A 23,576-nucleotide genomic window follows, 5' to 3' on the forward strand; every position below is an offset into this window, starting at 1 on the left:
GGGGTTCCCCTTAATATGCGTACAAGACCCAAATAGGCTGGTAATGGGCAGGGAGGGCTACCCATGCCATGTTTCTCAATGATTTTCAACCATATTGCAGGAACCAGATATAACATTAAAACCGCAAGCAGTTTTAAATGGTGTTATTTCCGTTTAATGTCATTTTGTGCAGGGACTGTTCTAAACACGGGAAACACGTGGCACTTCACAGGCATACTACAGACAACCCACAGGCACCATATTTAAAGGAATATTTCACTTTTTTTTTTTCACTTTAATTGTCATTAAAATCAGTGCTCCCGCCAAAACGGCAGTTTTTAAAACTTTTTTTTGCAGTGACCCATGTCCCCTGAGACAGGAGGCAGGTCCCCAAACCCTTTTTAGGACACTATCTTGCATATTAGCTGTTAAAATTAGCACTTTCCAATTCGAACGTTCGAGTCCCATAGACTTCAATGGGGTTCTAACGTTCGTACCGAACGCGGGGGTCGTTCGCAAGTTCTGGTGCGAACCGAACCGGGGGGTGTTCGGCTCATCCCTACACATGAGGTTATGTCACTTAGTTTAGTTCTTTAGCGCTACACTTTTGTATTGAATTTACATTACCTCTACGAATGCTGGTCAATTTTTCATTAATCATAATCCAGGATATTTTATATTTTACCAATATGACATCAATGATGGATGATTTCCACTCTTGTGCTATGGTTATTTTAGCTGCTAGAAAGATGAAAAATATAAGTGTTCAAAGATATCTGGGGATCTGTTCTGACAGGTCAGGAAACAGCACTGTTTTGGCACCTCTGGGGATGTTCTGTCCCATCACGGAGTAGACCAAATTAAATATCCTGATCCAGAAGTGTCAGGCCGTCGGACAGGACCACCAGACATGAAACATATCACCTTCTTGTCCACATCCCCGAAAAACATAGGGGCGAGGTACCTGGATATATTTTTGCCAGCGTTGTTGGGACAAGGTACCAGTGCGACAGCACTTTATAATTGGCCATCACCAGGGAAGTGTTAAGTAGGCCCTTGTGCACCATGGTCGACAATGTTGTCCACACCTCCTCAATTGTCTCCCCTAGATCTGATTCCCATGCAGTTTACCCTTCACCTTTTCACCCTTCCCTTTACCACTATACATTATATTTTTTCAAATAAAATAAAAATTTAAAAACTGCAGTTCCTTTTTCTGTTTCACACATCACAACAGTGAGACGTACGTGATATGCAGTCATAAGTTCTTAAAACCTCATGGACCACATAGTCACGAAACTGTGTAGATGACAGGAAGTCTACACAAGAAAAGTGGTAGTGTCATGTAATGTGTGGGTTTACTCTATAGAGATCAGATGGGAAGACAACATAGTAGAAATTCACATATTGCTACATTCTACCACAGGGGAGAGCACAGATTCCAGATACCACATGCCTCACTTAAAACCCTATGGCTTTAATAGGGACAACATGTGCTGTTCAATCTTTAACACAACCTTTCTAGGCATAGAATGAAGTGACAGCATAACTCCAGGAATTGAGTTAGAGGAATTCCAGCCCAAGCTTTTTTTTTTCTTTGTAAAGGTAAGTGTTTGAGCCTCTGTCAGGTTTCTATTGCTGTGCGCTCACCAGGGCGAGTAGTAGCAGTAAATATCCTAAAAAAGGAAACATGTGGCAAGAAAACAAAGGTCGTAACTTTTCACTACACTATATTATTGTAAAAAAAAAAAAAAGTTTTTGCTAGAATGGTAATGACATGAGCCTGGCAGATAGGGCCACAAAACGTAGCATGGGTCCAGGCATCCAGCACATCTTGAATTGTGTTAGATGTAGAAGATACTTTGATAGATGTACCGTATTTGCTGGCGTATAAGACGACCCGGCATATAAGACGACCCCCTAAAAACCTGCACAGTTAAAATGTTTTGCCCGTACTCACCGTTTAAGACGACCCCCGATTCCGAGGCTTCCGACGCTTCATATCCCTCTTCTTCTTCGTTCTTGCTGGAGCCATTTCCTTCTTCCTTCTGGTGCTGGAGCCAATCACGGCGAGCAATGTATTCTATTAATGAATACAAAGCCTGCTGGGATTGGCGGAGGCTGTTACATCATCAGCCTGCGCCTCACTCTCAAAGCCAATCGGAGCAGGCTACTGTGTGTAGCCTGCTCGGATTGGCAGAGATTGCTGCTCCAATCCGAGCAGGCTCTGTATTCATTTGAATACATCGCTCACTGGGATTGGTTCAGTGGTATATACTGTATGTAGCCGAAGCTACATACAGTATTACCGGACAGCCAGAAGGCATCCCAGCAGCGGACCCGGCGTATAAGACGACCCCTCTTTTTTGCTCAGTTTTTTTAAGTGTAAAAGGTCGTCTTATACGCCGGCAAATACGGTAGTTCCTAAAAACAGAAAGAATTGTGGTGCAAGTGGCACAACAGGTAAGTATTAAAAGTCTTCTTTTAGGGCTCTTTAGGGCAGTATCTACCACCCTCTGAAAAGTGATCTGCAGTGGGTCATTTTTATGGGGGGCGGTAGAGCAGCAACTGCAAGGCTTTCAGTAGGCAAGCCTGGCACCTCCTCAATGTCTGCTTTTTGTGGGGATTTTGTGTTTAAATACTGCACTACAACCATGAGACAAGAATTTGCCTCTCAGTGGAGGTGGCACCCTTTGATCTTATTGGACACATTTGACAGGCGGTGGCACCTGTCAAACTCTGCAAGCTGTCTGGCTAGAATGGTTGGATTTAGCTGGGTGGTCAGAGATCTCTAAAACCACAGCTCAACTACCTGTTTTTACTGCTCTATGGCCCCCAGGTGAAAGAGCTCTTACAGATAGACTCTTTATGAGTTGTTTCTGGGTGACAGAAGCATAATTGTTTGTAGATTTATCTACCCAGTTGAGCTGGTCTCTATCCAGCAAAACTTGTACTATTGTGCCTTTCTTTGTCAGAAAGTTCATTTTATGGACTTTTTATTACATTTAAAAAAAAATTTTGTTACATTTCTGCTGTGTGGAATAATAACTCTACCCCATAATTCTGTGTTGTGTGATGAACTACAGAGGGCAGAGCTGAGAACCAGGGAACACATTGGCCTTAGTAGATTAATATTAAACAAATGTTTTCAATTTCTATATAAACATATACTGTATTTTAACTCAAAGCTTTATTATTTGTGCAAAAACTTTGCGTGGGCTGTCTAGGAGAAGGATCTACCAATCACAGACTGTCTTGTGCCCCTTCAGCCTGTGTCTATTGTTTGCATGTGCTTAGAATTACAGGAAGGTTAAGCCTCCATCAACAAACATGTAATATCCTGCCACTATTGTGTTTAGCTGTTTAGTGGGCATGGAGGAGGAGGGAGGGAATGGGTTGTCTTTTATCCAGAATGTATGCACCCACATGTGTGACTCTATAGTCATGAGGGCTGCACAGATAAGTTAAAGGAGGAAATTAACAGCTTAGAAAGGAACTGAAACTGGAGCATTCTCAGTAGATTTGACAACGGCTGGTCTACGCAATCTCAGGCTGCACCAGGGACACAGGCAATGAGGACACGACTACAGTTTTGTTGCAATATAAAACCTTTCTGCTGGCTTGAGTTTACCTTTAAGGTTGGGCCCCAGGGAGGAATCATTAGGAGGAGTCCTGATGTGGTATAAGTACCAGGTGTCCATGACGGCTGTTATTAAAAACACTTCATAGATACACAGGGGAACCTGTCTTGTACAAAAGTTCCTGGGCTAACATTATGTCTTAAAAGTAGGAAACACAAGAAGCCTGGAGTTTCTAGACAGTTTTTCTGCGAGGACCAGATGTCCTACAAACCAAACTCCTTACATCAGTCTTTACTATAGCTTGAACTTGTTCCCCCATGCTGCAGCCCCACTGCTTAGTAAATGTCCCTGTGCTGTTATCTAGGGGCTTCCTTTTTGGACAGTAGAATGGCAGAGAGGGGTTAGAGCCAGAGAAACTAAGGGCCAAGCAATATGATCATATAAGCAATATGATCAGGTTAGGGGACTTCCAAGGCATATACAAAATGACCACAGGTACCTTGTAGTGCAATCTTTTAACAAATAATTTAAGGTTAGTAACTTTTCAGTTCAACAAGCATTCCAGCAAAAGGTGTATTCTAACAGAAAGTGATATACCCCAAAGGAGACGTTTTTTATCATCATGGTCCTTTACTATATCATTTAAAGCGGGATTCCGCTGCGGTTTCGTTTTTTTTTTACCTGTGTCACTGGTGGGCGATTCCTACCGTGTCTTAGCCGTCACGATCGGCGTGTTTTTGACCCCCGGCGTGACGATTTTATTGCAGAGGAAAACTTTTTAAAAAGCAGTCCGGCAGTTTCCATTTTTACTGTGGGCGTCTGAAGCCCACAGGCATTTACTTCCTGTATGCGATGACACTGAGCTCCCAGCATCCACCGCTCCATCGGCTTTACTATGTCCCCCATGGATTCTTGGGAAATAGCTAAGAAATTTCCCAGGGACCATTGCGAGGCCGATAACCACGCCTACTCCCACGGGAGGACAGCCCGGAAGTCGGCACAAACATCACAAATATAAGGTAAGTACTGAATAATATTTTATTTCAATGTTCATTACTGTAACTATGTTACCATGCGATTAAGATAAGAAGAAGATGCAATTTTAGGTACAAATCCGCTTTAAATAAAAACAAACGAAAGGACAAATTATTCTAAATTGTGCTTTTCTTTATGCACTTTGCACACCTACCTCAAAGTCCTCCCACCGCAGTGGAGGTCGGGTGGGATGCTTGTTGTCCAATAAGATTTGCAAGGTGACGTTCAGTACTGCCTCTTCTGTAAGGTCCTGATGGGTGTAGGAGCCCCAGGTGAAGGATAGAAACTTAGACCAGAAGTTGGGGAAGAAGGTGTGGCCCCCTGGTAGTGCCAGGCACCATAGGAGCAGAAAGGGAAGGAGCATGGGGTGGGAGGAGCTCATGGACGCTACATTGAGATGGTCTGCAACGTAAAAGAGTATATATTTATTGAGGTAGGTACAGACATATATCCAAGGAGCAAAGGCTGTACATAAAGGCCAAAAAACACATTTGGTTGCCCACTATGCCAAAAAATGTAAATAGTCTCAAAGTTGATTCTGTTGGCTTTGGTTTTTAAAAAATGCTCTATCAATCAAATTAATAAATACGGTGCCTTGAAAAGTATTCATATCCCTTGAAATTTTCCACATTTTGTCATGTTACAACCAAAAACAAAAATTTATTTTATTGGGATTTTATGTGATAGACAGTGGTGGCTGGTGCTCAATTTTTTTTTTTTTGGGGGGGGGGGGGGGCACAAACAAACTGAAAAAAAACATCAATTGCAGCCTCACTGTGCCCATCAACTGCAGCCACTATGCCATCAAATGCAGCCACTGTGCCCATCAATCGCAGCCACTGTGCCATCAAATGCAGGCCACTGTGCAATCAATTGCAGCCACTGTGCCATCAGATGCAGCCACTGTGCCATCAGATGCAGCCACTGTGCCATCAGATGCAGCCACTGTGCCATCAGTTGCCGCCACTGGAACCATCAAATGCAGCTATTGTGCCCATCAATTGCCGCCACTGTGCCATCAAATGCAGCCACTGTGCCCATCAATCGCAGCCACTGTGCTATCAAACGCAGGCCACTGTGCCCATCAATTGCAGCCACTGTGCAATCAATTGCAGCCACTGTGCCATCAGATGCAGCCACTGTGCCATCAGTTGCCGCCACTGTACCATCAAATGCAGCTATTGTGCCCATCAATTGCAGCCACTGTGCCCATCAATTGCAGCCACTGTGCCATCAAATGCAACCACTGTGTCCATCAACTGCAGCCAATGTGCCCATCAAATACAGCCACTGTGCCATCAATTGCATCCACTGTGCCCATCAAATGCTGCCACTTTGCCCATCAATTGCAGTCACTGTGCCATCAAATGCGGCTACTGGGCTCATGAAATTGCGCCACTGTGTCCATAAAATACAGCCACCGTGCCCATCAAATGCAGCCACTGTGTCATCAATTGCAGCCACTGTGCCCATCAAATGCAGCCACTGTGCCCATTAATTGCAGCCACTGCGCCATCAAATGTGGCAACTGTGCCCATAAAATGCTGTCACTCTGCCCATCAATTGCTGCCACTGTGCCCATAAAATGCCAACATTGTGCCCTTCAAATACCTCCATTGTGCCCATAAAATGCTGCCATTGTCCCCTATCAAATGCAGCCACTGTAACCCCCGCCCGCCTGTTGTCTGACTGGCACGAACCCCATCTTGGTGGCGGGTCACTCAGCGGCGAGCTGTATCCTCCGTGTGTCTCTTCTTGCTTCCTGCTAGGCGTCCAATAGCAGCGTCTGTCCTTTCAGCCAGCCAGGTAATGGGTATCAGACCCAAACTACCTGATTGGCAGAGAGGCAGTTCAGTGTTAGAAAAGCAAATATTCATTTGCTTTTCTAGCACATCTGGGTGGGCTCCGAGTCCACATTTTTGAAGCATATTAGAGCCTATGGCTCTAATCAGGTGCTTAAAAAAAATACTCCCTGCTGCTTTAATTATTGTGAAGTGGACGGAAAATGATAAATGGTTTTCAAAATGTTTTTCAAATAAATATCTGTATTGCGTGGTGTGCATTTTGTATTCACCCCCTTTCCTCCGATACCTAAAGTCTATTGGAAGCAATTGCCTTCAGATGTCACCTAATCAGTAAATAGAGTCCACCTGTGTGTAATTTACTCTCAGTATAAATACAGCTGTTCTGTGAAGCTCTCAGAGATTTGTTAGAGAACCTTAGTGAACAAACAACATCATGAGGAAACACACCAGACAGGTCAGGGATAAAGTTGTGGAAGTTTAAAGCAGGTTTAGGTTATAAAAAAATATCCCAAGCTTTGAACATCTCACGGAGCACTGTTCAATCCATCATCTGAAAATGGAGAGTATGGCACAACTGCAAATCTCTGCAAAGACATGGCTGTCCATCTAAACTGACAGGCCGGTCAAGGAGAGCATTAATCAGAGAAGCAGCCAACTCTGGAGAAACTGCAGAGATCCACAGCTCAGGTGGGAGAATCTGGCCACAGGACACCTATTAGTTGTGCACTCCACAAATTTGGCCTTTATGGAAGAGTGGCAATAAGAAAGCCAGTGTCGAAAGAAAGCCATAAAAAGTTATGTTTGCAAGAAGCCATGTGGGGGACACTGCAAACATGTGGAAGAAGGTGCTCTGGTCAGATGAGACCAAAATTTAACTTTTTGGCCTTAAAGCAAGACGCTATGTGTGGCTGAAAACTAACACTACACATCACCCTGAACACACCATTCCCACCATGAAACATGGCGGTGGCAGACTCAAGTTGTGGGGATCCTTTTCTTTAGCAGGCACAGGAAAGTTGGTCAGAGTTGATGGATGGAGCCAAATACAGGGCAATCTTAGCAAAAACCTGTTAGAGTCTGCAAAAGACTTTAGACTGGGGGCCTGGGTGGAGGTTCACTTTCCAGCAGGGCAACAACCCTAAACATACAGCCAGATCTACAATAGAATGGTTTAGATCAAAGCATATTCATTTGTTAGAATGGCCCAGTCAGACCTAAATCCAATTCAGAATCTGTGGCAAGAGTTGAAAATTGCTGTTCACAGATGCTCTCCATCCAATCTGACAGAGCTTGAGCTATTTTCTAAACAAGAATGGGCAAAAATGTCACTCTCTGGATGTACAAAGCTGGTAGAGACATCCCCAAAAAGACTTGCAGCTATAATTGTAGTGAAAGGTGGTTCTACAAAGTATTGACTCAAGGGGGCTGAATACAAATGCAAGCCACATTTTTCAAATATTTATTTGAAAACCTTTTCCTTCCACTTCACAATTATGTGAAACGTTGTGTTGGTCTATCACAAAATAATCCCAATAAAATACATTTGAGTTTTTGGTTGTAAGGGGTATGAATACTTTTTCAAGGCACTTACCTGTCCTAGAGTCCAGCGATGTCAACACCGCAGCTGATGTTTCCATTGGCTGGTCGGGTGCTGCTGCTATTGCGGGTAAGGGAACCCACTCTCTCACTGGGACGGCTGAAGGGGAAGGAGGAGGAGGGGGGGCCAAGTGCCTGATGCAATTCGCCTTGGCCCGGTCTCCCGGAAGTGGGGACAGGGTACCTGTAATAAACAGGTATTTGCTCCCCCCGAAAGGAGGGAAGGAGAAATCAGATAAGCGGAAATTCTACTTTTGAGTGGAACTCCACTTTAAGTTAGATCCTAATTTTCTCACCACCTAAGAAGAAAGTGACAGTGCATTTCATGAAAAATAAACAATGGCTTGCTAAATTTAATAATTTAGCGCACCATTGTTTATTTTTCATTATTTGTGTTATGCTGCGTACACATGACTGGACTTTCCGTCAGAATAAACGCTGTCAGTCTTTCCGACAGAGTTTCCGACGGAGTTCTGACCGAACGGACTTGCCTACACACAATCACACCAAAGTCCGTTCGTTTCGATTGCGATGACGTATAACGGGACTAGAAAAGGAAGTTCAATAGCCAGTAGCCAATAGCTGCCCTTGCATCGTATTTGGTCCGGACTAGCATACAGACGAACAGTTTTCCCGATACAAATTGAATCCATCAGAAAGATTTAAAACATGTTCTATTTCTAGGTCCGTCAGACTTTCTGAAAAAAAAGTCAGCTGAAGCCCACACACGATCGGAATATCAGATTATCGGATGAAATGATTCTGTCTGACCTTTTGTGACGTAAAGTCCGGTCATGTGTACGCGGCATAAGAGTGTAGCGGTCACTAGCTAATGGTTGCAGCTTTTTCATGCATTTTTAAGGTGTTATCACTTTATTTTTTAGCAGTTTTGGTTGTTTTTAAAGTCTATAGCAGTACCTTTTATTCATAGTGTATACACATAACAAATACACATAGCCAAAACACAGCACGTAAAGCATCCACAATTGTCACATTCACGTAGACAAGTGCCAAATCAATATTGCATGTAATATTGCATAATCTAACCACTATGCTTCCTTTGTGAAGCCAACATCAGTCATTTAAATAACCATTAATAGATCCTCTGAGACTCATGACACACTATATAAATGACATTTTCATCTCTTCTCTCACCACAACCCTACCAATAATATATGACTGCAAATTTAACTAAGGCTATTTTATTCCCTTTTTTTAAATAGGGAATTAAAAAAATAGTATAAAAGCTACAAGCAATAAAAGGGATATGTAAATCTGATCAACACAGAAAAATATTATTTTTTAATGCATTTGGTTGAAATTGTAAAAAAGAATGCAGAGAGAAATAAACAAGGCAGTCCTTTTACATATAAAATGATATTATTTTAAAGAACAATAACTGCAAAAAATATAATAATTTGGTAACTGTATGTGGTTAACACCTGTAATGATGATATTCTGTAACATTTTAGTTTAATTGTTTCTATAAAATGTTATATAGTTTCATAGTTGGTAAGGTTGAATAAAGACATTGGGCAGAGGATTCTCTTCCCACACTGCTGTCACATTTTGAGAACAGCATGGCTGTGTAGGACTCTGCCCACATAGCCGCATTACTAATTCACAGGAATCTGTGAATAAGAAAGCTGTCACCACAAGAAATTGACTTGTAGTTTGAACAGGCGGCAAGTATGAATGAATGAATGAATGAATGAAATATTTGTATAGCGCACAACGCAAACCGAATTGCTTCAAGGCTGTGAGGAGCTAGGTTGTCCATCCTCTAGAAGAGGAAGGTCTCAAGTTTTTTCCGAAAAGGCCAGGTGGTTTCCTTCCTGGCGGATGTTGGTTGGTAGAGCATTCCATAGCCGAGGTCCTTGGACAGCAAATCTCCGATCCCCCTTAGATTTGTAGCGGGATTTGGGCACGAGGAGGAGGTTTTTGTTGGCCGATCGAAGACTGCGGTTTGGTGTGTAATGATTTATTTTCTCAATTAGGTATTGAGGAGCATTTCTATGCACGCATTTGTGGGTGAGGGAGACAGTTTTGAATAGAGGTGCAACGGATCGTCACTGATCCCTTATCCGAATGGGTCACCCCGCTTGGATCGGCACATGCCAAGACCGCGGAGCACTCCGCAGTCTCGGCCTTAGGAAAGGCCGCGGCTTCGGCCTAGCTCCGAAGCAGCAGCCATATTTCTACACCCAGGCTGTTTACACTGTGATCGCTCCGACGGAGCGTTCACTTGTAAACAAACCGGCGTCATGTCATGATGCTGGTTCCTCTCTCCCCTCTCTGTACTAATCTGTACAGTGAAGGGGAGAGATCCAGAGATGGAAGCAGCCATCCTTCCATACTCTAGCAATACTCTAGCAATACCCTGCCAATACCCTAGCAATACCCTAACAATACTCTAGCAATACTCTAGCAATACTCTGTGATACCCTGCCAATACTCTGCGATACCCTGCCAATACTCTGCGATATTCAGCAATACCCTGCCTGCCAATACTCTACAATAACCTGCCTGCCAATACTCTGCAATACCCTGCCAATACTCTAGCAGTACTCAGCAATACCCTGCCTGCCAATACTCTGCAATATCCTGCCAATACTCTAGCAATACTCAGCAATACCCTGCCTGCCAATACTCTGCGATACCCAGCCATACTCTGCGATACCCAGCCATCAGCCATACTCTGCGATACCCAGCCCTGCCCTGCAATACCCAGCCATGCCCAGCCGTACCCAACCATACTCTGCAATACCCAGCCATACTCTGCAATACTCAGCCATGCTCAGCCGTACCCAGCCATGCTCAGCCGTACCCAGCCATGCTCAGCCAATATTACAGTGGGGGAGATTGTGGATATTACAGTGGGGACTATATGGTTGTGGAAGTTTCACATTCACAGGTTTTTGCAAATTAAATTATTATTTGCTGATCTGAAAAATTATCCGATCCGTGACTCTGATCCGAAGAACGATCCGATCCAGGAGTTTTTTGATCCGTTGCACCCCTAGTTTTGAATGTGATCCGGTTCTTTACGGTTAGCCAATGTAGGTCCCTCAGGGTGGGGGAGATGGATTCCCAGGGTTTTTTTCTCGTTATTAGCCTTGCCGCCGTGTTTTGGATAAGTTGTAATTGTGCAAGTTGATATTGTGGTAATCCTATGTAAAGCGAGTCTGCGTAGTCCAGTCGTGAATTAATGACTGTTCCAACTACCACTGCTTTGTCATTCTTTGGGATAAAAGGGATGAGTCTGCGTAGTAGGTGTAGCAGATGGTGAGAACCACTGACTACTGCTCCTATTTGAGCATCCATTGACATTTGTGAGTCCAAAAAGACCCCGAGACTCTTGGCCTTGGTCTTTGGGGGGATGGTCTGCCCAAAGATGGCGGGTGGTGTCCAGGAGGTTTTAGTTGGGGAATTATGGTTGGGGTGTAGGATAAGATTCGTTGAGTTTGAGGGAGTTGGTGGTCATCCAGTCTTCTATTAAATTGAGGCAATTTTCTAGTTGTTGGTGGTGATCTCTTTGTCCAGTGATACGGAAATAAAGTTGCGCATCATCAGCGTACGAGTGGAAGCAAAGGTCTGAATATCTGATAATTTGGAGGAGTGGACGGATGTAAATGTTGAAGAGGACTGGTGACAAGGGTGATCCTTGAGGGACTCCGCAGGCGACTGCCTGGGATTCAGAGTAGAATTCTCCTAGTTTCACTGTCTGTGAACGATTTCCTAGGAACGACGTGAACCATTGGAGATCTGAGCCTTTGACTCCTGCTACTTCTGTGAGGCGGACAAGTAGAGTGATGTGGTCTACTGTATCAAACGCTGCGCTTAGGTCTAACAGTACCAGGAGACATGACTCTCCGTCGTTCGCTGCTTCGAGAGCGTCATCCCATATCTTGAGGAGAGCCGTTTCTGTTCCATGGCCTGGGTGGAAGCCTGATTGCAGCGGGTCCAGGAGTTTGTGTGTATCCAGGTGGAGTTGTAACTGTTGTACTACAGCTTTCTCCATGATCTTGGAAATGGTGTTAAGGCTTGTAATTGGCCTACGGTTGTTTGGGTCCTGAGGGTCGAGGTTAGGTTTCTTTAGCAGGGGTTTGATGATGACTTGTTTGAAGGAGCTAGGAACGATCCCTTCTTGGAATGGCCAATGGAATGGCCAATGGTTTATGAGGTGCGTTATAGTGGGACACACGATGTCGGAACATTCTTTCTCCGGCGGTTGTGGAATATTGGTGTAGGTATCATCTTTTTGTTTGTGATGGCTGAGGTTGGCTGTTTTCTTCTGAAAAATTGTTTTATTGATGGTTTTGACTTTATCGATGAAAAAATCTGATAGTTTGTTGCAGTAATCCTGGGATTCGTTTGCTGGGGGCTCTAGACATACAGGGTTCATTGATTGACTGACTATTTTAAACAGTTCCCGAGGGCGGTTTAAGGCCGCTGAAATCATATATGAGAAATGATCCTTTTTAGCTTTGAAGATTGCTTTGTGATAATTCTCTGTGAGTCCTTTGTAGTTTGCGTGGTTTTCCTTGGTGGGATTTCTTCTCCACGTTCTTTCAGCTCTTCTGCGTTCTTGTGTAGTGATGGACGAACTTCCGACGGGACGTTTCGCGAACGCGAAACGCGAACGGACACAAACGTTCGCGAAAACGACCGTTCGCCGCGGGCTCCATTGACTTCAATGGGAGGCGAATTTCGCAAACCTTTAGGTCGAATTTGCGGCCACGGGGTAATTATTAGGGGGTAGCACGTAGTCCCACCACCTGGACAATAGCATAATACATGTATGAGGTGAATTTGGGATCGATAACTACAAGCATTTTTTTTTTATTTGGGAAATTGTTCTGACAATTCAGGACTATGGAGCTAATGAAGGCAATGGAGGAGAGGGAAGGTCAGGGACCAGGGTAGGCAAACAAGAGGGTGCAGGAGATACAGAGCACTGACAGCAGCACCGTAATACAGAGCACTGACATCAGCACCGTGACATACAGCGCTGACAGCAGCTCCGTGACATACAGCGCTGACAGCAGCTCCGTGACATACAGCGCTGACAGCAGCTCCGTGACATACAGCGCTGACAGCAGCTCCGTGACATACAGCGCTGACAGCAGCTCCGTGACATACAGCGCTGACAGCAGCACCGTGACATACAGCGCTGACAGCAGCTCCGTGACATACAGCGCTGACAGCAGCTCCGTGACATACAGCGCTGACAGCAGCTCCGTGACATACAGCACTGACAGCAGCTCCGTGACATACAGCGCTGACAGCAGCTCCGTGACATACAGCGCTGACAGCAGCACCGTGACATACAGCGCTGACAGCAGCTCCGTGACATACAGCGCTGACAGCAGCTCCGTGACATACAGCGCTGACAGCAGCTCCGTGACATACAGCGCTGACAGCAGCTCCGTGACATACAGCGCTGACAGCAGCTCCGTGACATACAGCGCTGACAGCAGCTCCGTGACATACAGCGCTGACAGCAGCTCCGTGACATACAGCGCTGACAGCAGCTCCGTGACATACAGCGCTGACAGCAGCTCCGTGACATACAGCGCTGACAGCAGCTCCGTGACATACAGCGCTGACAGCAGCACCGTAAGCAGCCCCAGGAGGAAGTCAGCACAGCACAGGGATGGTGTGATCCCCTCATAATAAGAACCCCCAGGAGGAAGTCAGCACAGCACAGGGATGGTGGGAGCCCCTCATAATAAGAACACCCAGGAGGAAGTCAGCACAGCACAGGGATGGTGGGAACCCCTCATAATAAGCAGCCCCAGTAGAAATATGACACCGCTCAACCTCTTCAAAGAGGAGGGTAGGGGCATATAGTACGGTGTGCTTTTTTGGGTCAGGGAAGTGAGCCAAATGAATTAAGAAGGTCTGTGTGCTTGATTCCAAAAATTGTTTATAGACATATACATGGTCTACTGATCACATGTGTTGAATTCCTCCGAGATCCATGCCTCATTCATTTTTAGAAATGTGAGGTAGTTAACACTGTGGTGAGCTAGGCGAGTACGCTTATCGGTCACAATCCCCCCTGCTGCGCTGAACGTCCTTTCGGACAGGACACTGGATGAGGGGCAAGCCAACAGTTCGATTGCAAATTGGGCAAGCTCTGGCCAGAGGTCAAGCCTGCCCACCCAGTAGTCTAGGGGTTCATCACTCCTCAGAGCGTCCACATCGGCCGTTAACCCAATGTAGTCGGACACCTGACGGTCTAGGCGTTCCCTGATGCTGGATCCGGATGACACCTGTCGATGGGTCGGCTGAAAGAATGACCTCATATCCGAAGTCACCAACACATCTTCAAACCGGCCTCTTCTTGCAGGCGCTGTTGGATTGGTACCCGCAAATCCTTCTCTGGGAGTGGGAATTGCTCCTCTGCCAGCGCACGCAAAAGCAGAATGCAGCATTTCTCGAAGCAAGGCCTGGAAGTGCTGCATTCTGACAGCCCTCTGCGACGGCGGTAACATTTCCGCCATTTTGTGTTTGTACCGGGGGTCTAAGTACGTTGCCACCCAGTACTGGTCCTTGACCCTCATGCTTTTTATACGGGGGTCCCTATTAAAACACTGGAGCATGAAGGCCCCCATTTGCACTAAAGTGGAAGCGGTGTGGTGGCCTGGCTCCTGCTCATCATCCAGGATAATGTCGTCCTCTTCATTCTCCTCTCCCCATCCTCGCACAACAGGGATCCCAGAAAGGTTTAAAGCATGCTCTTCTTGCTCCTGCTCATCCGCCCCGGCACCATCCTCCTCTGACTCCTCATCAGACTCCTGTTGTTGACTTGTCTCAGATAGAGTAGCCCCCCCTGGGAATTCATCCAGCATTGCGACTTCCTCATCTTCCCGCTCCTGCTCCTCCACAGCCTGATCAATGACACGACGCAATGCACGCTCCAGAAAGAAGGCATAAGGTACCATGTCACTGATGGCGCCATGGCTGCGACTGACCAGTTTGGTGATCTCCTCAAATGGCCGCAGAAGTCTGCATGTGTCGCGCATGAGCAGCCACTGGCGCGGTGAAAAAAAACCCAGCTCCCCAGAACCGTTTCTTTCGCAGAGTTCATACAGGTAGACGTTAACTGCACGTTTCTGCTGGAGCAGCCTATCAAGCATATAGAAGGTTGAGTTCCATCGCGTCGGGCAATCGCAAATAAGACGTCTGACCGGCAGATGGTGTCGCCGCTGAATGTCAGCAAGGCGAGCCATGGCCGTGTAAGATCTTCTGAAATGGGCCGAGATTTTCCTTGCCTGCCGCAAGATGTCCTGGACCCCAGGGTATTTGACAAGGAATCGCTGCACGACCAAGTTTAAGACGTGTGCCATGCACGGCACGTGCGTGATTTTGCCCTGTTTCAATGCGCTAAGCAGATTGGCACCGTTGTCACACACCACTTTACCAACTGTCAAATTGAGCGGTGTTAGCCACTCATCTGCCTGTGAACGCAAAGCTGAAAGGAGTGCCGGGCCAGTGTGGCTCTTTGCTTCCAGGCACAACAGACGCAGCACGGCATGGCAACGTCTCACCTGGCATGTGGAATAGGTTCTGGGGAGCTTGGGCGGTGCAGTGGAAGAGACGCTAGCAGCGGAAAAGGAGGAGGCAGCTGAGGAGGAGAGGGAGGAGGATGGAGTAGGAGGAGGAGAAGAAGAGTCAGGCCTGCATGCAATCCGTGGCGGTAAAACCAAATCTACACGGGTGCCACGGGTTACATGCTTGACGGCCGTCAGAAGGTTCACCCAGTGGGCAGTAAAACTGATATACCTTCCCTGCCCGTGTTTGCTAGACCACGTGTCTGTGGTCAGATGTATCTTGGCACCGACACTGTGTGCCAGAGATACATTCACTTGCCGCTGAACATGGCCATATAGCTCTGGGATGCCCTTCTCTGAGAAATACTTCCTTCCTGGGACCTTCCATTGTGGTGTTCCAATGGCCACAAATTTGCGAAAGGCCTCCGAGTCCACCAGTTTATATGGCAGTAGTTGGCGGGCTATGAGTTCTGACAAGCCAGCCGCCAACCGTTGGGCAAGAGGGTTATCCGGCGTCATCATTTTTTTACGCTCAAACATTAGGCCCACGGAAGCCTGCCTTTTTGCAGAAAAATGTGAGCTTGGCGTGATGGAAGGTGGAGTGGAGGACAATTGTGAGGAGAGAGGAGAAGGAGAAGTAGAAGACGAGGCTGGACGGTGAGAGCCTGCAGTGTGGCTTTGTGTGTTCCGTTGCTCCCACTGGGCTCGGTGATGGCTGCTCATGTGCCTTCTTAAGGCGGTCGTCCCTAGGTGAGTATTGGGCTTACCGCGACTAACGCGTTGACTGCAAAGATTGCAGATGGCAACGCTATTGTCAGCAGCGGACACGTTAAAAAAAGCCCACACTGCGGAGCCATGTGCCGGTGTCCTGGGAGCGCCAGATGTGACCGTACATGGTCGATGACTCGCTCCTGATACATTTGCAGTCTGCTTTGTCCCTGCTGTGCAATGTAAGTCATTGCTGCTTCTCCTCCCTATCTGCTGGTCCATATCTCCCTCTGAACTCCCCTCCTCTTCCTCTCTTGTGGGCACCCACGTGACATCACTAGACACGTCATCATCAACGTCACCTTCCCCACCGCTATAAGTAGAGTAGGCAGCAACACCGGGGACCAACCTCCTCCTTGGGCTGATCTGGGTACTGGCGTCAGACTGCTGAGTAGCGCTTGTTGCTACCTCCTCTTCCTGATCCAATACCAAGAGTGGCTGCGCATCAGAAATGTCCTCTTGATATGGATCGGAAAATAATTCCAGTGACTCAAGCGGAAGGTATGTGGTGGTGGTGGTGGTGGTCGTGTTGTTGGTGGTAGTGTCTTTGGGGGTGCACATAGCAGAGAGTGAAGAAGAGGGTGCAGATCGAGAGGATGAGGAGGGTGCAGAAGAGTAAGGCTGAGCGAGCCACTCAACCAAGTCTGGTGCATCCTTTAAAGTAATTGAACGCACCTTCTGCAACTTCCCACTTTGGCTCAAGCCTGTTGCTCCTGCCCTACCCCTACCACCCCTGCGGAAGGGCCTGCCTCTTCCTCTGCATGTCATTTTTTAAATGACCCTGTGACAAAACTCTTAGTCCCTATACCGCTGAAGGACTGCTGCAGTATAGGTGAGCGGTCAGCAGTGGTGCACGTCAACCCTATCTATTGTGGACCTATAGCGGTCCTTACAGAACAGCAGACTGTACCGCACTCAAGCCTATGTACCGTAGCACCCTATACCAAGTTACCAGTCCTTATAAGAACTTTTGTGGACCAAGCAGGTTGTGTATTAGTGTTTAGCAGACTGTACGTCAGTCCCTATACCGCTGAAGGACTGCTGCAGTATAGGGCAGCGGTCAGCAGTGGTGCACGTCAACCCTATCTATTGTGGACCGATAGCGGTCCTTACAGAACAGCAGACTGTACCGCACTCAAGCCTATGTACCGTAGCACCCTATACCAAGTTACCAGTCCTTATAAGAACTTTTGTGGACCAAGCAGGTTGTGTGTTAGTGTTTAGCAGACTGTGCGTCAGTCCCTATACCGCTGAAGGACTGCTGCAGTATAGGGCAGCGGTCAGCAGTAGTGCACGGCAACCCTATGTATTGTGGACCGATAGCGGTCCTTACAGAACAGCAGACTGTAACGCACTCAGGCCTATGTACCGTAGCACCCTATACCAAGTTACCAGTCCTTATAAGAACTTTTGTGGACCAAGCAGGTTGTGTGTTAGTGATTAGCAGACTGTACGTCAGTCCCTATACCAATGAAGGACTGCTGCAGTATAGGGCAGCGGTCAGCAGTAGTGCACGGCAACCCTATGTATTGTGGACCGATAGCGGTCCTTACAGAACAGCAGACTGTAACGCACTCAGGCCTATGTACCGTAGCACCCTATACCAAGTTACCAGTCCTTATAAAAACTTTTGTGGACCAAGCAGGTTGTGTGTTAGTGTTTAGCAGACTGTGCGTCAGTCCCTATACCGCTGAAGGACTGCTGCAGTATAGGGCAGCGGTCAGCAGTGGTGCACGTCAACCCTATCTATTGTGGACCGATAGCGGTCCTTACAGAACAGCAGACTGTACCGCACTCAAGCCTATGTACCGTAGCACCCTATACCAAGTTACCAGTCCTTATAAGAACTTTTGTGGAACAAGCAGGTTGTGTGTTAGTGATTAGCAGACTGTACGTCAGTCCCTATACCAATGAAGGACTGCTGCAGTATAGGGCAGCGGTCAGCAGTAGTGCACGGCAACCCTATGTATTGTGGACCGATAGCGGTCCTTACAGAACAGCAGACTGTACTGCACTCAGGCCTATGTACCGTAGCACCCTATACCAAGTTACCAGTCCTTATAAAAACTTTTGTGGACCAAGCAGGTTGTGTGTTAGTGTTTAGCAGACTGTGCGTCAGTCCCTATACCGCTGAAGGACTGCTGCAGTATAGGGCAGCGGTCAGCAGTAGTGCACGGCAACCCTATGTATTGTGGACCGATAGCGGTCCTTACAGAACAGCAGACTGTACTGCACTCAGGCCTATGTACCGTAGCACCCTATACCAAGTTACCAGTCCTTATAAGAACTTTTGTGGACCAAGCAGGTTGTGTGTTAGTGATTAGCAGACTGTACGTCAGTCCCTATACCAATGAAGGACTGCTGCAGTATAGGGCAGCGGTCAGCAGTAGTGCACGGCAACCCTATGTATTGTGGACCGATAGCGGTCCTTACAGAACAGCAGACTGTAACGCACTCAGGCCTATGTACCGTAGCACCCTATACCAAGTTACCAGTCCTTATAAAAACTTTTGTGGACCAAGCAGGTTGTGTGTTAGTGTTTAGCAGACTGTGCGTCAGTCCCTATACCGCTGAAGGACTGCTGCAGTATAGGGCAGCGGTCAGCAGTAGTGCACGGCAACCCTATGTATTGTGGACCGATAGCGGTCCTTACAGAACAGCAGACTGTAACGCACTCAGGCCTATGTACCGTAGCACCCTATACCAAGTTACCAGTCCTTATAAGAACTTTTGTGGACCAAGCAGGTTGTGTGTTAGTGATTAGCAGACTGTACGTCAGTCCCTATACCAATGAAGGACTGCTGCAGTATAGGGCAGCGGTCAGCAGTAGTGCACGGCAACCCTATGTATTGTGGACCGATAGCGGTCCTTACAGAACAGCAGACTGTAACGCACTCAGGCCTATGTACCGTAGCACCCTATACCAAGTTACCAGTCCTTATAAGAACTTTTGTGGAACAAGCAGGTTGTGTGTTAGTGATTAGCAGACTGTACGTCAGTCCCTATACCAATGAAGGACTGCTGCAGTATAGGGCAGCGGTCAGCAGTAGTGCACGGCAACCCTATGTATTGTGGACCGATAGCGGTCCTTACAGAACAGCAGACTGTAACGCACTCAGGCCTATGTACCGTAGCACCCTATACCAAGTTACCAGTCCTTATAAGAACTTTTGTGGACCAAGCAGGTTGTGTGTTAGTGATTAGCAGACTGTACGTCAGTCCCTATACCAATGAAGGACTGCTGCAGTATAGGGCAGCGGTCAGCAGTAGTGCACGGCAACCCTATGTATTGTGGACCGATAGCGGTCCTTACAGAACAGCAGACTGTACTGCACTCAGGCCTATGTACCGTAGCACCCTATACCAAGTTACCAGTCCTTATAAAAACTTTTGTGGACCAAGCAGGTTGTGTGTTAGTGTTTAGCAGACTGTGCGTCAGTCCCTATACCGCTGAAGGACTGCTGCAGTATAGGGCAGCGGTCAGCAGTAGTGCACGGCAACCCTATGTATTGTGGACCGATAGCGGTCCTTACAGAACAGCAGACTGTAACGCACTCAGGCCTATGTACCGTAGCACCCTATACCAAGTTACCAGTCCTTATAAGAACTTTTGTGGACCAAGCAGGTTGTGTGTTAGTGATTAGCAGACTGTACGTCAGTCCCTATACCAATGAAGGACTGCTGCAGTATAGGGCAGCGGTCAGCAGTAGTGCACGGCAACCCTATGTATTGTGGACCGATAGCGGTCCTTACAGAACAGCAGACTGTACCGCACCCAAGCCTATGTACCGTAGCACCCTAGACAGACCAAGTTACCAGTCCTGATAAAGAGCTTTGTGGAACAAGTGAGTTGTGAATGATTAGCAGACTGCAGCAGAAGGGCAGCAGTCAAGTATAATATTCTTTCTATATTTGGAAGAAAGAATATTATACGTGTACAAGCCTATTACCGTACCACTGATACCAGTCCTGAAAAGAACCTTTGTGGAACTAATAGTAACAGCAAGTCTTTAAAATTATCCTCACTGCCTGACACACTGCTTCCTGCCTGTCCCTATACAAATTGGCAAAAAAGAGTAGGCTGGAACGATTAGCTGGAACAGCTCTTTTGTGGACCTGATAGTAACAGCTAATGATGATGATGATGATGATGATGAAGAAAGACTAATCTGGCTGAGCTGTCCCTAAAATAGCAGCATACAGCGCTCTGTCCCTTTATCTAAACTGACAAAAGAAACTCAGGCTGCTGACCTAACACCTATACCAGTCCTGAAAAGAACTTTTGTGTACCAAATAGCTAGCGTTTTCTCTGTCCCTACTCCACACAGGATCCTTTCCCTACAGTGACAGAAGAAAGAATGTAAAATGGCCACCGGATCGGGTGTATTTATAGGTTAGGGGGAATGTCCAAGTGTCCATGAGCTGTCATGTCTCAATTGGTTGTCCTGTAACACATGATAAACGTGTCACGAAAGGTTAAAGTTCTTGTATACATTAAACACGTAAGTCCGCCGGGGCGAACGACGGAAAAAGGCGTTCGAACCCGCGGACGGCGAAAGTCGGAAATTCGCCGCGAAACGACCGCCGGGCGAACCGTTCGGCCATCACTATTCTTGTGTTCTTGCTTTAGTAGAGAGAGGGAGCCATTAAACCATCCCAAGTTTTTTTTCCTGATGAGAGTCCTGCGTTTTGGGGCTGAGTCTGCCAATTGTAGTAATTCAGGGAGTTGAGTGTTTGCTCCGCAGAATGGCTTAAGTTCAATGTAGTTATCTTATTGGATAAAGTGGTTTTGAAGGATTCGGAGTACAGTTTTTTCTGTGATCTGGTCCAATGCGTTGTTGTTGAAGGTTTCCGTTTTTCGTGGGTGGTGTTGGAGGAGATTTTGAATTTGATGGCCCATCCATGATAATGTCATGTTGTCGAGTATGTTGATGTCAATGTTTTGTTTAAAGATGAGGTCCAGGGTGTGTCCTGACCCATGTGTGGGAGTCTTTATCAGTTGCTGGAGACCCAGTTCTTCCAGTAGATTGATGCAGGCGGTCGCGATGGGGTCTTGGGACTCGTTTGCCCAGAGGTTAAAATCTCTGAGTGCCAGGAAATTATTAAATTTTAGGGTGTGTATTGGGATGAATTCCGTGAGTGGTGAAAGAAGATTGGACTTTGGTCCCGGCGGTCTGTAGCATAGTAGAATATGAGTGGTGTCATGGGGTGTTGTTTGAAGATGTAGCTTCAGGGTCTCCATAAAAGGCACTGGGTTCTGCGAAGATGGTTTGGTGAGCACCAGGTGAGATTTAAAGATCACTGCTAGGCCTCCTCCTTTTTTACCTTTCTGGTGCTCGGTTAGGATCCTGTAGTTCTTCGGCACCAATTCGGTGAGGATGGTGTTGCAGTCAGGGGTTAGCCAGCTTTCGGTGATGAAGAGGCAATCTAAGTTGTTCTCGGTGATGAAGTTGTGTACTTCCAGTCTGTGTTTGACTGCAGACCTGGTGTTGATCAAGGCGCAAGATAATTGTTGTGGTTGAGTAGATATCTTCCTGTGTATGATGGTTGCTTGTCGTCCGGTCTTTAGTAGTTGTTCTTTTTGAAGGATTTTTTGTAAGGAAGATAGCAATGTTGTGTTAGTATTCCTTAATCTGTGGAGAACCTCTGCTGAGTATTTGAAGCATACTGATAACATGCTCATAGTCCATTCACAGTCCCTCCAGCTTGCAAGCTGACAGAGGTACAGACTGAAAGCTGGAAGGAGACTGTGCAGTATGAATTTGCACCCACAATCTTCTGATCATGGATGATACTTTGCAGACTCCGGTAAAAAAAAAAAAGAAGAATAAATGCATTTTTTTTTTTGACCTGCAAAAATATATCCATTTATTATTTTTAGTAAAAGTCAAGCTTATCCTTTAAAGTCCATCTAAAACTAAATGGTGACAAGACTCTTGTGCAATTTGACCACAACATTAAGCTAAAAAAAATGTGTATGTGATTATCTGTGTGTGAATAATTATAGCTGCAAGCATGAAGTGAAAAATGTATGTATATAAATGCAATTCAATAATTTATCTGTGAACAATAACCAATGTATGTAATCAACAATCATCAATTAATCTGAAAAAAATACCATCCAATCATAAACAATAAAACAGCAAAATCCATATAAAAGTCCATATAAAGTGAATGTAGTAGTCCCATACAACCTGTAATATATATCACACTCAGGTAAGTGCTGCAAGAACATGCATGTTGAAAACACCTCCATCAAGGTAAATCTCTTATGGGCAAACTCTCACCTCTCTGTATTGGCCCCCACAACAAGGGTCACTATGTGCTCCATAATCAGATGCGCTCCTTTCCTTCTTATTCAGCAAAAACTCTGACTCTTGTAGAACATCAGCAGCTCAGGTGTATGGATGGATGATTCAGTGCATATTTACATGTTAAAAGACAATGAGAACCAAAATAGTGCTCACTGTTATTTACATTTTTTTAAGTATAAAAATAGAAAGCCACTCAGATGTAGTAAGACCAAACAAGAGCATGTATAGACATCTGCAACCATCAGGGTGAATGGCAATGGATTGGATCCTTCAATGTAATTTCGTATGGTCAACTTACTCTGTCTCTCAGTGACATGAAACCACGCCTCTTACTACATGTGAGTGGCTTTCTATTTTTATGCTTTTTTAAATAAATAAACAGTGAGCACTATATAGGTTCTAATCATAGGTGTGTGAAGCCTACTGTATTAGGGTGTTTGCAGCCCAAGGCTCAAACGCACCTGCGTGTGTGTGTGTGTGTGTGTGTGTGTGTGTGTGTGGCCCATCACAGTGAAAGAGAAGTGCGTAAGCACTTCTTATATGGGAGAGCCAAGAAGGAGATCTTTCCCATCTCCCCGCCTGTACACAGAGTGATAATGCTAATGCGCAAGAGGTAATTGGCGTGTGCCCAGGCACATCCTTCACACCCTGTGCGTATGCATATGGTTCTAATTGTATTTTAACATGTAACTACACACTGAATCATCCATGCACTCATCTGAGCTGCTGAGGTTCTCCAAGAGTCAGAGTCCTTACTGATAAAGGAAGTGAGTACATCTAGTGTTGAAGCGCACATTGATCTGCTGTGGGGGTCACAAAAGAGAGGTGATAGTTTGCCCTTAAGGTTTTCACCATGGTAGAGGTGTTTTCTATTTGCACAGTCTTGCTGCTCCCTTTGTCAACCTGTTTAAAGCAAAGGGATAATGAATTGGCATTATC

General features: G+C 46.1%; 1 protein-coding gene across 3 annotated transcripts in view; it reads right to left on the minus strand.

Moving 5' to 3' along the window:
• Nucleotides 1–23,576, minus strand: part of VWA7 (von Willebrand factor A domain containing 7) — a 149,809-nt gene that overhangs the window by 119,537 nt on the left and 6,696 nt on the right. For all 3 annotated transcript variants that reach the window (XM_077460996.1, XM_077460977.1, XM_077460986.1), the window contains exon 2: nucleotides 4,750–4,997. In XM_077460996.1, the coding sequence (XP_077317122.1) occupies nucleotides 4,750–4,977 (228 nt within the window). In that variant the 5' untranslated portion in view covers nucleotides 4,978–4,997. The remainder of the gene's footprint in view (nucleotides 1–4,749; nucleotides 4,998–23,576) is intronic.

The sequence above is a fragment of the Lithobates pipiens genome, unplaced genomic scaffold (assembly GCF_037356315.1).
Source record: "Lithobates pipiens isolate NorthernLeopardFrog02 unplaced genomic scaffold, aLitPip1_a1.2 Scaffold_1, whole genome shotgun sequence".
In the NCBI taxonomy this organism is placed as follows: Eukaryota; Metazoa; Chordata; class Amphibia; order Anura; family Ranidae; genus Lithobates; species Lithobates pipiens.